General features: G+C 40.6%; 1 protein-coding gene across 1 annotated transcript in view; it reads right to left on the bottom strand.

The window, feature by feature from the left end:
• Positions 1 to 209: 209 nt before the first annotated feature.
• The window catches only part of LOC122765761 (extracellular calcium-sensing receptor-like), a 48,412-nt gene continuing 34,200 nt past the window's right edge, over positions 210 to 14,421 (bottom strand). The window contains exons 2-8 of the mRNA XM_044020163.1: positions 5,827 to 6,115; positions 5,659 to 5,745; positions 4,671 to 4,862; positions 3,199 to 3,732; positions 2,500 to 2,724; positions 1,676 to 1,799; positions 210 to 1,571 (exon numbers count right to left, since the gene is read on the bottom strand). Of these exons, the coding sequence (XP_043876098.1) occupies positions 670 to 1,571; positions 1,676 to 1,799; positions 2,500 to 2,724; positions 3,199 to 3,732; positions 4,671 to 4,862; positions 5,659 to 5,745; positions 5,827 to 6,115 (2,353 nt within the window). The 3' untranslated portion in view covers positions 210 to 669. The remainder of the gene's footprint in view (positions 1,572 to 1,675; positions 1,800 to 2,499; positions 2,725 to 3,198; positions 3,733 to 4,670; positions 4,863 to 5,658; positions 5,746 to 5,826; positions 6,116 to 14,421) is intronic.

Genomic DNA, 14,421 nt, shown 5'->3' with positions numbered 1-14,421 from the left:
GTCATTACATGGTGATGGCTGAATAGAATAGCTCATAAAAGCTTACATTTGCAAATCACATATTGTCTCAAGCACACATTGGTTGTGTGGCAAGTTGGGGCATGTGATCCACATTCTTTGCAGGTGTCCTGACATCACCAGAGAGAATTCAATCAGCCATCAGTGTGAGTCATAAATATTCAACATCAATGATGGAGACTTTGCCAAAGTTGGAAATATCACTGCATTGTTTATTTTGCTGTATTCCAAAGTTTATGATCTACCATGGAAATGACCAAGAACCAATATTTCTGTCATTTTGTTACACATGTTGTAATAACCGATTTTCAAGCAAGCATCCTATGAAGGTTCCCTGTTAACTAAATCATGACAGCCAACAAATTTACTACTCTCTTTTTTGTACATGCTTCTTTAGTGTATTTGTTGTTATTATTGATTTAAAAAATCATTGATATTGTGAGCATTCTGTAATATATACATTGTCTTGAGATAATGTACCTTATGAGTTGGATCAATTGTGTACACTACAGTCATATTTGTGAAGAATTATCAAGACAACATTGATTAATGAACATGCTTTTTAAATGGTTAGTTATCCATAAGTCACCGAAAGAAATCTACAAGTCCATTTGCTACTGACTCAATAGCTTTGGGTTAATTTGTGTTTCATCATTTCTTTTCTTTCCCCATCAGATGCTGTTTTGTATTCTTTTCAGGCTTCAGTAAAATAATGTAACTCTTTGGAGCAAACAGGCAGAACAATAAGCCAAAGCTGGAGGCCAAGATGGCAAATGACTCAACTGCATCTGCATAATTTCCAGGGGAGCTGATATAAGCAGGGATGAATGCTAGCCACACAGCACAGAAGATCAGCATGCTGAATGTGATGAACTTGGCCTCATTAAAGTTTCCTGGCAACTTTCGGGCCAAAAAAGCCAATACAAAGCACAGACAGGCCTGCAGACCAATATATCCAAGAACACACCAGAATGCCAGGCTAGAACCCACACTACACTCCAGTATGATCTTTGAATGTTCATATTGTGTATTTCTGGATGGAAACGGGGGAACATCAATAAGCCAGGCAGCACAGATAACCACCTGAACCAGAGTGCAGCTGGAGATGATGGTCCTCTGCTGCTTAGGCCCCAGCCACTTCATGATGTTGTGCCCTGGCCTGGTGGCAGTGAATGCAGCCAGTACCACCAGGGTCTTCCCCAGGATGCAGGAAATACACAGTGAAAATGTGATGCTAAAGGCAGTGTGGCGCAGCATGCAGGACCAATATGTTGGCTTTCCAATGAAAAGCAGAGAACACAGGAAACACAGAGTCAGTGCAAACAGTATGAAGAAACTGAGCTCAGAGTTATTCACACGGACGATGGCTGTGTGTCTGTGACAGAAGAAGACTCCACAGACAGCCAGAGTGAAGCAGGCGCCCACCACAGACATCACTGTCAGGGCTATTCCCAATGAATCGAAGGTCAAGTACTCCACTTTCTTGGAGATGCAGGCTGTTCTGTCGTTGTTTGACCAGAAGTCCTCAGGACAAATTGTACAATCTACTGAGTCTAAAGGGAAGAAAGTATGAACAATTTTCAGTATTGCATTACTTCTGTACTACAATTGTAAGAATGGATTTGCTTCGACATTTTATTGTTCAGCTCAAACTCACTTGTCTGATTGCTAATTTTGCCACTGTCACATGGTACACAGTCAAAGCAGCAGATAGGCTCCCCACGACGGACAGCCTTCCGGAAGCCTGGAAGACAACTGGCACTGCACACAGATACTGGCACCTAGAGAGGAGCAAACATTTATCCTGAAATTGTTAAATGTTATTGGTTAATCTATTAACAGATGGAAAATGATGAAAATTCCAAAACCCCTTGTCAAAGAAGTATGTGTCACTTCTAGTTTGTGTGTTAGTTAACACAGTGTTTTGAGTTCTATGTTGGTTAGACAGTATTTGGTCTACAGATGTCAGTCTAGTCTGCCGGGAGTCATCAAACAACTTTTTGATGGTCACATGGTTATAAGGTGTACACTGATACTGGGTTCCTGCCCATAAGCTTTTCCATAACCTGTGGTTCTGTTTAATATATTCAGCTGTAGATCTATGAGAGCTCTTTCAGAAGCCTTTAATGTCATCAATATTAATTCATTATCTATCTCTTTATCCTGCACATGAGCGTCATAAGGACATAGGACAAAAGGCGGCGTCAGACCCAAGACGGGTCACCAGTCCAGCACACAGAGACAAATAACCATTCACTCTCACATTGTATAAATAAAGATCCATGAGGACAACAGCACTGGATAGAAGGTCACCAAACACATCATAGTCCAGCTGGGCCTTGAATCTCCATTGTGTATGAAAACAAATGACCCTGTTTCAGATCCAGTCTGTTCTGTCCACCTGACTTACCTCCATCTCAACCTACGGAACTTCAACAGTTGGCATCTGATGAAGGTAAAAACATGGTGTGAGCAGCTTGCCTCACTCTGATGTCCTGCCCACATTATCCCGTCCTCCTGGATCAACAGCTCCTCTCCAACAGCCTTGGTTCCATCAAACAAACCCACATTGACAAATTCAATGTTTCCTTGTGGGCCTCTCTGCCAGTTGATAATATCATAATAGGGTACAGAGTCGCCCTTGGTATCAAAGTCCACCATCTCACCAGCAATCTGAAAGTTCACTTCCTGGAGGTAATGTTGCAGCTTGAAAATGAAGAAATGCACAACATGAAACACTGAATTGTGTTTTTTTCAGTAAAATGTTGTCTTGCAGAGCTTCCCAGTCTTTAGAGTTTTGAGGTTTTAAGGCCCCTAAAAATCCAGTCGTAGAAATGTAACATAATGTTACAGTGAATACATTGCATGGAAATAAAAATATATTGTTGTGTCTACAATGGAACAATAATCAATTTAAAAATGTTCATAAAATTTTATTTAATTTCAGTTAAATATTCATGGAATATGTGTTATTTAGATTTTAGATATTTTTAGAGATTACATTTCAGAATTCAGATGCAACACAGAAAATATGTTTGCCATTTGAACAGTGGACTAAATGACTTTGGCAAATAGGAGATAGTGATTGTGGTCTGAGGTCCACCTACAAAACTACAAGGCCAACCATTGGGCTTTGACCCACAGTTTATAATTGTAAAGACAAAGTGGATTATACAGTACCTGCCAAGGATGTATGTTGTTGCTCTGAGCACATGAGTTGTTCTGGAAAGGCCCCCTCCCTGGCTGACAGAGAAGGAGGTTGTGCAGGGAATGAGCAATGGCATATACAGCCTTATATACATTATAGGTGACTCTAGGGCTGGATGTATTCATGTAGGCTGAGTGCTGTTCCAGCAGAGTTTCCTGCCCTGAGCAAGGTGGCATCTGAGTGACAGAGGATGGAAAAGGACTGCAACCATACAGAGACTCCCACAACTCATGCACCAGGACATTGTCAGGATATCTCTTAGGGTTTACTGTCTGCAGGAAGTCACCCAGTCTGGAGATATGACCTTTTCTGATGGCAAACCCAATGGTTCCTCCTAAGTAAGGGTAATACTCTCTCTCTGAAAAGGCTGATACTGAGATAAAGGCATCACTCCCCACCCACTGTATTCCAGTGATGTTCTGAGTCATGTAGTCTCTCAAGAAAGGTGTCATCTCCCCCTCATCTGCAAAAACCACCACCACTTTTGCAGTAGAGCTACGCATCACCTTTACAGAGGGTCAGATAATGTAGACAAAATAAAACTGAGTGACAATGAGAAAAATTCAGATGTACACAGTGAAAAATAACTAGTATTTCTAGTACAGAAAAGAAGTGAAGTCATGTTATAATTTACATGATTCATCATTTCCTGTTGCATTTTGGCACTAATATTGTCTCTTGACTTCACACCCTGTATTTTCACACCAATAAGATTTTATACCTGTGACATTATTCATCTTCCTCGTGTTATGACCCTCTTTAATTTCTTCGTTTTGCAACTCTTATCCTTTTGTCATTTTTGACTGAAAGCACATGTACTGACTTATTGTGGACTTAATTTAGTGATGTTCTTTGTAAAGGTTTTTTTGATATATGGTCAGAGAGTTAGAATTCACACCATGACTCTGTAATTGTCCTCTCTAAATCTAATATGGGCCTGATGAGATAAATGAAAGTGAGACAAAGATACAGTTTTCTCCTGGAGTGTCTAAATTTAATGACAACAGTAGGTCCACAAATATGAGATGTAATGTGTTAATATGTATTAATATGTGTTGGGAGCACAAAGGTGTCTTTAACTGAAACAGAACTATACTAACAACAATAACACTATAAAAACTGTAGTTCATTTTTTATCGAATCACCCCTTTACCCAGCTGCTAGAGTTTCAGATGATGTAATATAAACATATTAAAGAGGGTCAGTGGTAGAGTCAGTTGTCGTTCAACTGAAAGGTTGAGGGTTTGATTCCTGGCTCCACGAGTTTACATGTTGATGTTTCTTTGGGCAAGACACTTATACTCATTGTGCCGGCAGTGTGTGAATGGGTATGAAAGAAAAAAATGTGTTCCACATTGATGCAATGTATGCATGTGAATGGGTGAATGACAAAAACTAGTGTAAAGCAGGGTCGAAGTCAATAGTGCCCACAGTGTTTTAATACCTTCATTATCCTTAGTCCCCCCTGGTGAGTGTAGGGCAGAGGAATCATTTCTTGGTACGCTACACATACTTTGGTTTCCTGTAATTCTCTCAGTAAACCTTTTGCAGCAAAACGGCCATAATCATTGTCTCCTCGCAGCAGCCCCACCCAAGTCCAGTTAAAGTGTACTAGCATCCGTGCAATGGCTTTCACCTGGGCTCAACAGAAAAAAACAATCAACTAACCCAGTTTCATATTACAGACATTAAAAACTTGAACAAATGAAAAGTAATATCTTCATAAATAATTTGGTTTTGTGCCATGTGCCTTATAACATGGCTGTGTTGTGTAAACCAGTGTTTCCCAACCTGGTCCTCAGCAAACACATGTTTTAGACTCTGCCCTGCTCCAACACACCTGATTCAGATGAACAGCTCGTTACCAGGCTTCTGCAGAGCTTGTTGACGAGCTGACCATTTGAATCAGGTGTGCTGGAAACACTGCTGGAAACGATAAAGCATAAAAGTTTGGCAGAATATATATTGATCTATTATTTGTTAGGGACAACACATATAAGTAATGTTCCTAAATAAAAATGTATCTAAATAAAATCTAAGCAGTGCTTTGGTTTCTAAGACTCTAAAACAAGCAGGAGAACTAACAAAGAAAAAGACATTGACAAACATCAATAACAAAGATTATAACAATACAGAAACATTTAAATCTACTGATGATTATCATCAGACCATATACTATTATTATAATGACCAAACCTGGAAAGAAGACAAACAGAATATGTTTGTTAATGTGTTAATCAGGTTGAAGAAAGAGGAAAACTTATACACGTCAATCCATTTCTCAGTGTTTAAGGATTTGCCTGTTGTGTATTCATAGTTTTAATTGTACAGTTAAAGCTTTAAAAGTAGTTGTAACAATTATTTCTGATGACAGAGTAAATGTGTCGAGCTTTGACTGAAAACAATAACTGACCACATGTTTTACATTTTACCTGGTAGTAATCACTAGGAATTACTCTGAAGAAGGTTGGATATTTTTGTCTGTCTGACAAACATGCACATGAAGAAGAGTAGCTGATCTGTGTAAAAACAGAGTGCAGTGTTACTGAGAAAAGAATACATTTTTTGTGATGTTTGACAAAAATAAAAGTTACTGTTACCATGGGGATCCTGAATGGCTGCAGGATTCTTGACAAAACAATAGATTGAGCAGATCCAGAAGCCCCAATCACAGCGAGGAGTGACGAGGGATTTGTGCACATAGAAGAGTTTTCCTCATTCACCCCATTCAGCATTGATAAAACAGCTCTCTGTCCTGTCAGTGGATATCCACATGAATCAAAGATTTTGTAGCCCAGAGTGTGATTCGGCAACAGCACTGGATTCTGGTTTATCTCCTCCACTGCCAGTCTCATAGTCTGAGCCCACCGGAAAGCCCTGGGATAAAGTCTGTGGGCGATACAGATGAATGTAGTCTGTTCATATAAAGACTCTAATGATTATAAACACATTCAGTCTACTCCATTTTATATTAAGAGTGCAAAATTAGACATAATTTACAGGAACAAGTAAGTACAATCCTCCCACTATCATCTATGAAACTCACCCATTGCAATCTATTGGTGGTGGTCTGTAGGTGCCGTTAAGGTCTGGCTTTTTCAGATTAAAATGTAGGGGGAAAATCCCACCAATGACATAGTCACCCTGGACAAAAAATCCTGGCTGGAAGCTGTTTAGAAGAGTGCATTTTGAGGCTGCTGGTGGAGCTTCAGTGGTGATGCCGGAAAGTGAGCTATCAGTTAAAGTGAGGACACTGACAGAGTAAAGCAAAGAAAATAAAGCAAGTGAAGTCATAATGTTTCACTGGGCTGAGGAGAGAATGAGAGGGACAGAGGAAATTATAAGGCACTTTATAAAGGCTATAGTATCTCACCTTCTGAGTCTTGCATCTTATTAAAGACAGAGTGGCTTTGGATTGGACAGTCGTCCACAATCAGTGGGTTAATGCTGAACTGTGGGAAAAAAGCTAAGACCCTAAACAAATAGAGTCACATATGATAATGTATCTGATATTGTGATAAAATATCACATACCTGATAAAAGGATAACCAGTAAACAATACAAGTTAATATCAAGTCAAAGATAATTTTGAAATCGAATTGTACAAATAAAGTAAATGAAATGACCCAATTAACAAAAAAGCACCTGGTTACTCAAATAATCAAACAAAAATGAATAAATAAACATTCTAGAGGTGACTTACCAGACACGTGCTTAAATACAAGTAAATGTGTCAAACTATGACCAAAGTCCATCCTCTCTATTATATTATTATTATTAAACCTAATCAATCATGCAAGCAAAGCAAAGGTGAGCAAGGCAGTTTCTGCTGTAGGCAAAGCAGCAGTGCTCCAGTATTGTGAAAGAGTGAGGGAGAGCACAAGGAACACGGGCGTGCGTGGAACTGCCAAGGCGCCAAACCAAGCCTGTTGTCCCTTGAATGAACTTTCTTAAAAATATCAATTGAATTGAGCACCATTAAGTCTGCATACCTAATATCAGTGCAATTCAGTTCAGTTCACAGAAGCGCATGGGGGAGCGAACTCGCTGGGTGCACGCAGCCACTCTCAGCGGTAACCTGTAATTTGTGTGTAATAGATTGAAGTGACTGGTTTACAAGTAAGAGGAGCAATTAAAGGGACACCCTAGACGTCAATCATGTCATCTTAATTCTGCCACAATCTACCTCTCCTCCTTTCATCATCGCCCCGACAATGGATAAAACAAAGGTTACCAAACCTAGTTCCATTGCCTAAAAATAGAGACAACTGCACTTGACACAGGAGCAGAAGAGTTTGCAGCCCTGTGAGCTGATTCCCCCACTGGTCTAGGAGGGTGGTGGACATTAGAATGCTGGCCAGTGGTAGAGTTGTCTGTATTGCTGCTTCCAAAGTCAAAGGATACAAGCAAAGGATGCAAACTTCCCCCAGTTTGGCAGAGGACAAGTGGCTGAGTGGATTATTGGTGGTGTAGACAATGCACTTCTGGCCTAGCAGGTACTCTAGGAACTCTAGTTTCATTAAGCTGTAGTTTGACATATTGTGTTCTGTGGGCCTCAGACCTCAGCTGGCATGAGCAATTGGCTGGACCTTGCCTCCTTGCTCTTGAGAGAGTACCATTCCAAGTCCACCAAAACTGGCATCTAACCTCCAGGATTAATGCTAGGGAGAAGTCGGCGTAGGCGAGCACAGGTGCTGTGGTGAGCTTGGTCTTCAGTGCCTCAAAACTTGCGTGACACTATTCTGTCCAGCTGCTGATGATGTCCTACTCCGACTTCCTCCTTGGCTTAGTGCCTCCCACCTCTGCTACCAGCGTGTGCAGTGGAGTGGCCAACTTGGTGAACCCGTCCACAAAGCGACAGTAGCTAGTAGTAGTAGTAGCTGGCAAACCCCAGGAAGTACCGTAGCTCAGAGACAGTAGAGAGGGGGGCTTCCAGTTGGCTACCACCTCAACCTTGGCTGGGTCTGTGGAAACGTCCCTATAAGAGATGACATGGCCTAGGTAGCACACTGCCCATTGAAAGTGGTTTAAATGGGTGAGCAGTCGTAGGTGAAGAGAGACTAGAGGAGAGGACTTAGGACGCACCCCTGAGGTGTTCCGGTGCTTAGAGTCAGTGTGGCTGAGGTGTAGCATCCCATCCTGACCCTCTGAGGCCTGTTTGTGAGGAAATCCAATACGCCATGTGCCGTGACAGCTGCCCAGCCCCAGGTTGCTCAGTTTCATATTTATTTGAGATAATGGTGTTGAATGCCAAACTATAATCCACAAAGCATTCTAACATATGTGTTGCTGTGGTCTATATGTGTGAGTGCTGTGTGCAGAGCTGTGATAACTGCATCATCGGTTGATCTGTTAGTCCAATACTGAAATTGGTGTTGATCAAACTGTGGAGGGATTGCAGTTTAAATTTGTGGGAGAATTAATCTCTCAAAACATTTAGTGATAATGGGTGTGAGAGCAACTCAGCGGTAGTCATTCAAACAACTCACTGTGGTTTTCCTTGGTACTGGAACGATGGTGGGAGCCTTAAGGCATGTGGGATACGGCACTTCTTTCTCTAGATGCTAGACAAGCGTTTGATAGAATCGAGTGGCCTTATTTGTTTGATTTGTTGCCAAGATATGGACTTGGGGGAAAATTTATGAAATGGGTAAAGTTATTGTATACTAGTCCTACAGCTTGTGTAAGAACGAATAACATTTTATCAGGCCCATTAAGGTTAGAGAGGTCAACCCGTCAGGGCTGTCCCCTCTCCCCATTATTGTTTATTTTAGCCATTGAGCCTTTAGCCATGTCCATTAGAGCTGAAGCTAATCTATCAGGTATAACAATTGGAGGTCATGACCATAGGATATATGCAGATGACGTAATTCTTTTTTTGTCAAACTTATCAAACAGTGTCCAGACGTTATTGCATTTAATTAATACATTTGGTCAGTTTTCTGGATACAGTATTAATAATGAAAAATCTTCAATACTTTTCTTGAATGAAGAAGAGAGAAATAATCCGGTTATAGATACACCTTTTTTTAGTGCGAGGGAGGGATTTACCTATCTTGGGATCAAGATTACTCCCCAAATGAATACAGTTGTTGAAGCAAACTATGACCCGCTGATGAGAGAGGTACAAGATTCACTTGAAAAATGGACGACAATGCCAATATCAATGATTGGCCGGATTAATTTAATTAGATGACTATCTTGCCAAAATTCTTATATTTGTTTCAGTCACTCCCATTACCATTGCCCAAAAACTTTTTTAATGACATTAATAGTGCGTTTTGTAGATTTATCTGGAACGGTAAAAAACCTAGATTAAGACTAAGATTACTATATTTGCCATATGATAGGGGTGGATTACAGTTGCCCAATCTACAGTGGTATTATTGGGCTGCTCAGCTGCGTAGTTCTATGTTTTACTTTGATACACACTCTCCTCCAGCATGGGTTTCTATTGAACAAGCATCAGTGTCTAAGTTGCCATTAAGCCTATACTTATATTCAGCAGATTTTAAAACTTTAAAGAAAAAAACAACAAATCCCTTTCTTAAAAACTCTATTGATATTTGGTTTAGGGCTCATAGACATATGGGTGATACACCCCCCATCTCTCAATTTTCACCTATATGGGATAATGCGCAGTTCACTCCTGGCAGGGCAGATGGTGGTTTTCGAGCTTGGGCCAACAGGGGGATACGAAAAATTGGAGACTTATATGTTCAGGGCAATTTATTAACATTTAATGACCTTTGTGTGAAATATTTAATTCCAAAAAAACATTTTTTTAAGTATTTACAGTTGAGGCACTTCATTTTATCAAGGTGTCACCAGGCTACGCATGAGCCGCCGCTGTCATGTCTTGAGGGTATTGTGTTAAAACACATGAATGGTAGACGGCAAATTTCTACACTCTATACTGCACTTGTCTCGCATGATGAGGAATCTAGTCATGATAGAAGGAGGGCATGGAGTTTGGATATTAAGGAAGATATTGAAGAAGCTGAGTGGGCGAAAGCTTGTTTAAAAGCTCAATCTCAAACCATTAATACTCGAATGAAACTGTTACAACACAAATGGTTAATGAGGACATACATAACCCCTGAGAAACTCAACAAGTGGTCCCCTGGCATTCCAGATACATGTGTGAAATGTTTGACTGAGAAAGGTACTTTAATTCATTGTGTATGGGAATGCCCGAAATTGGTAGCTTTTTGGAAATTGGTTGCCTGTACTTTAAGTTTGCTTACAGGCACTCGGGTACCCTGCGTAGCTAAACTCTGTATTTTGGGGATATACCCAGATTGCTTTTCTGTAAACTCTAAGTGTAAGACTTTGATCAACTTTGGCCTCCTGCAGGCCAGGAGGATGGTTGCAATATCTTGGAGGGAAACTGAAGTATCCTCTACACAATCTTGGATTAGGGAGATGGCAAGGTGTGTTACATTAGAAAAGTTAACCTATGTAATTAGGGGTAAAGCACAAGAATTTGAAGAGGTGTGGACACCCTTAATTAACTTTCTCAAGCAACAATAGATCATACTTGTTTGTAAGACTATAGAGTGTGACAATTTGATTTAATATTTTAATTTTATTTAATTATTTTATTTTATTATTATATTTTTATTTTATTTTATTTTGGTGTCTGTGTATACAGCAAGGTTTGCTTGTGTATTATTGTGTAACTGGTTTGGTATGGGGCGATTTGTTTATATGTTCTCATTGAAAATCAATAAAAACATTGTTCAAAAAAAAGAAGTGAATTAAATTCTTCCATCCAAACTCCCTCCATCTTTTAGAGCTAGTGGAAGTTTGTTGAGTTTTACACATGGAATGCCAATCACTCTTTGACAGTTTAATATTCAGCTCAAGCTCCCATTTACATTTTACATATAGTGAGTTCCTTCCATTTAATTTTTGTAGACCTCTATACAATTTGGAGACAATCTTTACAGGTGCACAAGTACTCTTGTAGGGATAGTTACAATAATGATTAACTTAGGCATGACAGTGTTGAGTTTAGCATGATTGAAGTCTCCAGATGCTATAACAATGCTGTCTGGCTGTGCCATCATGTAATTTGTAGTGGCACTCTGCAATTGCTCCAACGCTAGTTCAGCATTAGCCTGTGGTGTAATGTAGACAGCCATTAATAAGACTGATGTGATTTCCCTCAGTGTCTGGAGAACAGTGTGTTTCAATATTTCTGGTGTCGGTGCACCATCTGTTGCTTATGTAGATGCACAGTCCCCCGCCTCTGCTCTTACCAGAGTTGATGTTGCGATCTGCTCGGTAAACAATGCGGCCGGCTAACTCAATAGCATCATGTGGCGTATTTGAGTTCAGCCACATCTCCATCATTCTCATGGCATAGTACGCCATATGGCTCGATGTAATCTGCAGTCTCAAGCGCAAGCTCATCCATCTTGTTGAAGAGAGATCGAACGTTGGTCAGAAAAAGGCTAGGTATCGATGGTCTGTAGGGATTCGCCTTTAGCCTAGTCCTTAGCCCTCCTTGCTTCCCTCGTCTGTGGCCCCTCCGGTTCCGTATTTGTCCTGGGGGAATCTTTGTTTCCCAGGGGGAATGGTGTATCTCTGATGGGATAAAGTTGAAGTTGAAGTTCTTGTGCGTAGTGGAGATTTCCTCTGCTAATTCTCACATTTCAGCTTGGTTCTATGTCCGAAATGCTTCTCTGGGTCCGGTGAAAATACACGAAATACACACATTGTGTGCAGTCTGGCTGCTGCGTCCGATCACGCTGTCATGTGTTCCCAGTATATGGTCTTTCACAACCTCATCCTCAGAAGGGGTTTGGCGTTATATAACGCTATCTGACAGGCTATAAGGTTGCTTCAACCCAAGTCACCCTCGTGTTTGGAAAAGACCAAGCTGTATTACATTACATTACATGTCATTTAGCAGACGCTTTTATCCAAAGCGACTTACAATGGTATTGAGTACAATCAGCGAGGGGTGGAATCGAACTTGCGACCATGATGTTTTTCGCACATAGGGTACCGGTCTTAACCACTGAGCCACTCCACCCCCTTACCTGTACCTCTGAAGTAACGATCTGACCTGCTGTTCACTGGACAATGGAGACAAATCTACAGCCTCTAACTGGTCCTGCACATGTGTAGCAGACTGTGAGCAGACACTGACTACACTGGAACACACCAGTTATTACTGTTTTGCCCTCTAATTTGCCTACAATGGTATGCAACATGTAAATGGATCCTACATTTACAATAGGTTTGTATGCTCTACCACTAATCACTCTAACCAGAGCTGGTGAAGCAAGCAAACCAGCAGGTAGCCCAGAAAACAGGGGCTCAAACAACACATAACATGTGGCAGTGACTATCTTCATGGTACCCCCACCCCCACCTACCAAAAAGTTCAGAGAAGAGCTCATTGCCTTGAACAAATGTGTCTGGCCATAGTCATGAAGGGGTTAAATAATTTTAATTTCATAGTGTTGAACTTGAAGAAACCTCTTGTAATATTCATGATATGCAGTGGTAGAGCTAGTCATCTTTGAACAGGTAGGTTGTGGGTTCAATTTGTGGCTCTGCTAGTCTGCTAGGCTGTGGCAGCAGTGTGTGAATGGGTATGAAAGATGTGCAGTATGAAATAATGGGTGTATAGTAAATTTGTAGACTAGAAAAGAGCTATATAAACACAGACCATTTATCGATGTTGTTTAACAGGCAATTCAAGTAAGTTTCATTAGCTAATATGTATGTAGTATGTGAGTTTGTTGGAGTCTTGATCTTCTTGTTGCACTATTTCTGTCAACTCTATGTGATACAAAGTATTTCACCATAAGTTGGTCTTTATTTGCTCTGTATAAAGAAGCTTTTCTTTAACTACTGAGAGCTGATACAAATTTATGATATACCATGGAAATGACCAAGAACCATTATTTGTATCTCATTTTGTTACACATATTGTAATAACTGATTTTCTGCAAGCATCTGTGAAAGTTCAATGTTATCAAATATTCTTGACAGCAAACAAATTGACTACCCTCTTTTTTGATCTTGTACATGCTTCTTTAGTGTATTTACTGTTATTAGTGATAAAAAAAATCATTCATAATATTGTGAGGATTATGTCTTACTATATAAACTCTCTTGAGATAATGCACCTTGTGATTTGGATAAATTTTACTCCAGAGTCATATCTGTAAAGATATATCAATATCAAAACAACATGATGATGATTGTTGTTTGTTAATGGTTAGTTCTCCATAAGTCACTGAAATAAATCTACAAATCCATTTGCTACTGACTCAAACCTTTGGGTTAATTTGTGATTCATCATTTCTTTTCTTTCCCCATCAGGTGCTGTTTTGTATTCTTTTCAGGCTTCAGTAAAATAATGTAACTCTTTGGAGCAAACAGGCAGAACAATAAGCCAAAGCTGGAGGCCAAGATGGCAAATGACTCAACAGCATCTGCATAATTTCCAGGGGAGCTGATATAAGCAGGGATGAACGCTAGCCACACAGCACAGAATATCAGCATGCTGAATGTGATGAACTTGGCCTCGTTGAAGTTTCCCGGCAACTTTCGGGCCAGAAAAGCCAATACAAAGCACAGACAGGCCTGTAGACCAATATATCCAAGAACGCACCAGAATGCCAGGCTGGAGCCCACACTACACTCCAGTATGATCTTTGAATGTTCATATTGTGTATTTCTGGATGGAAACGGGGGAACATCAATGAGCCAGGCACCACAGATAACCACCTGAACCAGAGTGCAGCTGGAGATGATGGTCCTCTGCTGCTTAGGCCCCAGCCACTTCATGATGTTGTGCCCTGGCCTGGTGGCAGTGAATGCAGCCAGTACCACCAGGGTCTTCCCCAGGATGCAGGAAATACATAGTGAAAATGTGATGCTAAAGGCAGTGTGGCGCAGCATGCAGGACCAATATGTTGGCTTTCCAATGAAAAGCAGACAACACAGGAAACACAGAGTCAGTGCAAACAGTATGAAGAAACTGAGCTCAGAGTTATTCACACGGACAATGGCTGTGTGTCTGTGACAGAAGAAGACTCCACAGACAGCCAGAGTGAAGCAGGCGCCCACCACAGACATCACTGTTAGGGCTATTCCCAATGAATCGAAGGTCAAGTACTCCACTTTCTTGGAGATGCAGGCTGTTCTGTCGTTGTTTGACCAGAAGTCCT

Source organism: Solea senegalensis, linkage group LG3, assembly GCF_019176455.1.
Source record: "Solea senegalensis isolate Sse05_10M linkage group LG3, IFAPA_SoseM_1, whole genome shotgun sequence".
NCBI lineage: Eukaryota > Metazoa > Chordata > Actinopteri > Pleuronectiformes > Soleidae > Solea > Solea senegalensis.
This window is presented reverse-complemented; position numbering and strand designations above follow the sequence as displayed.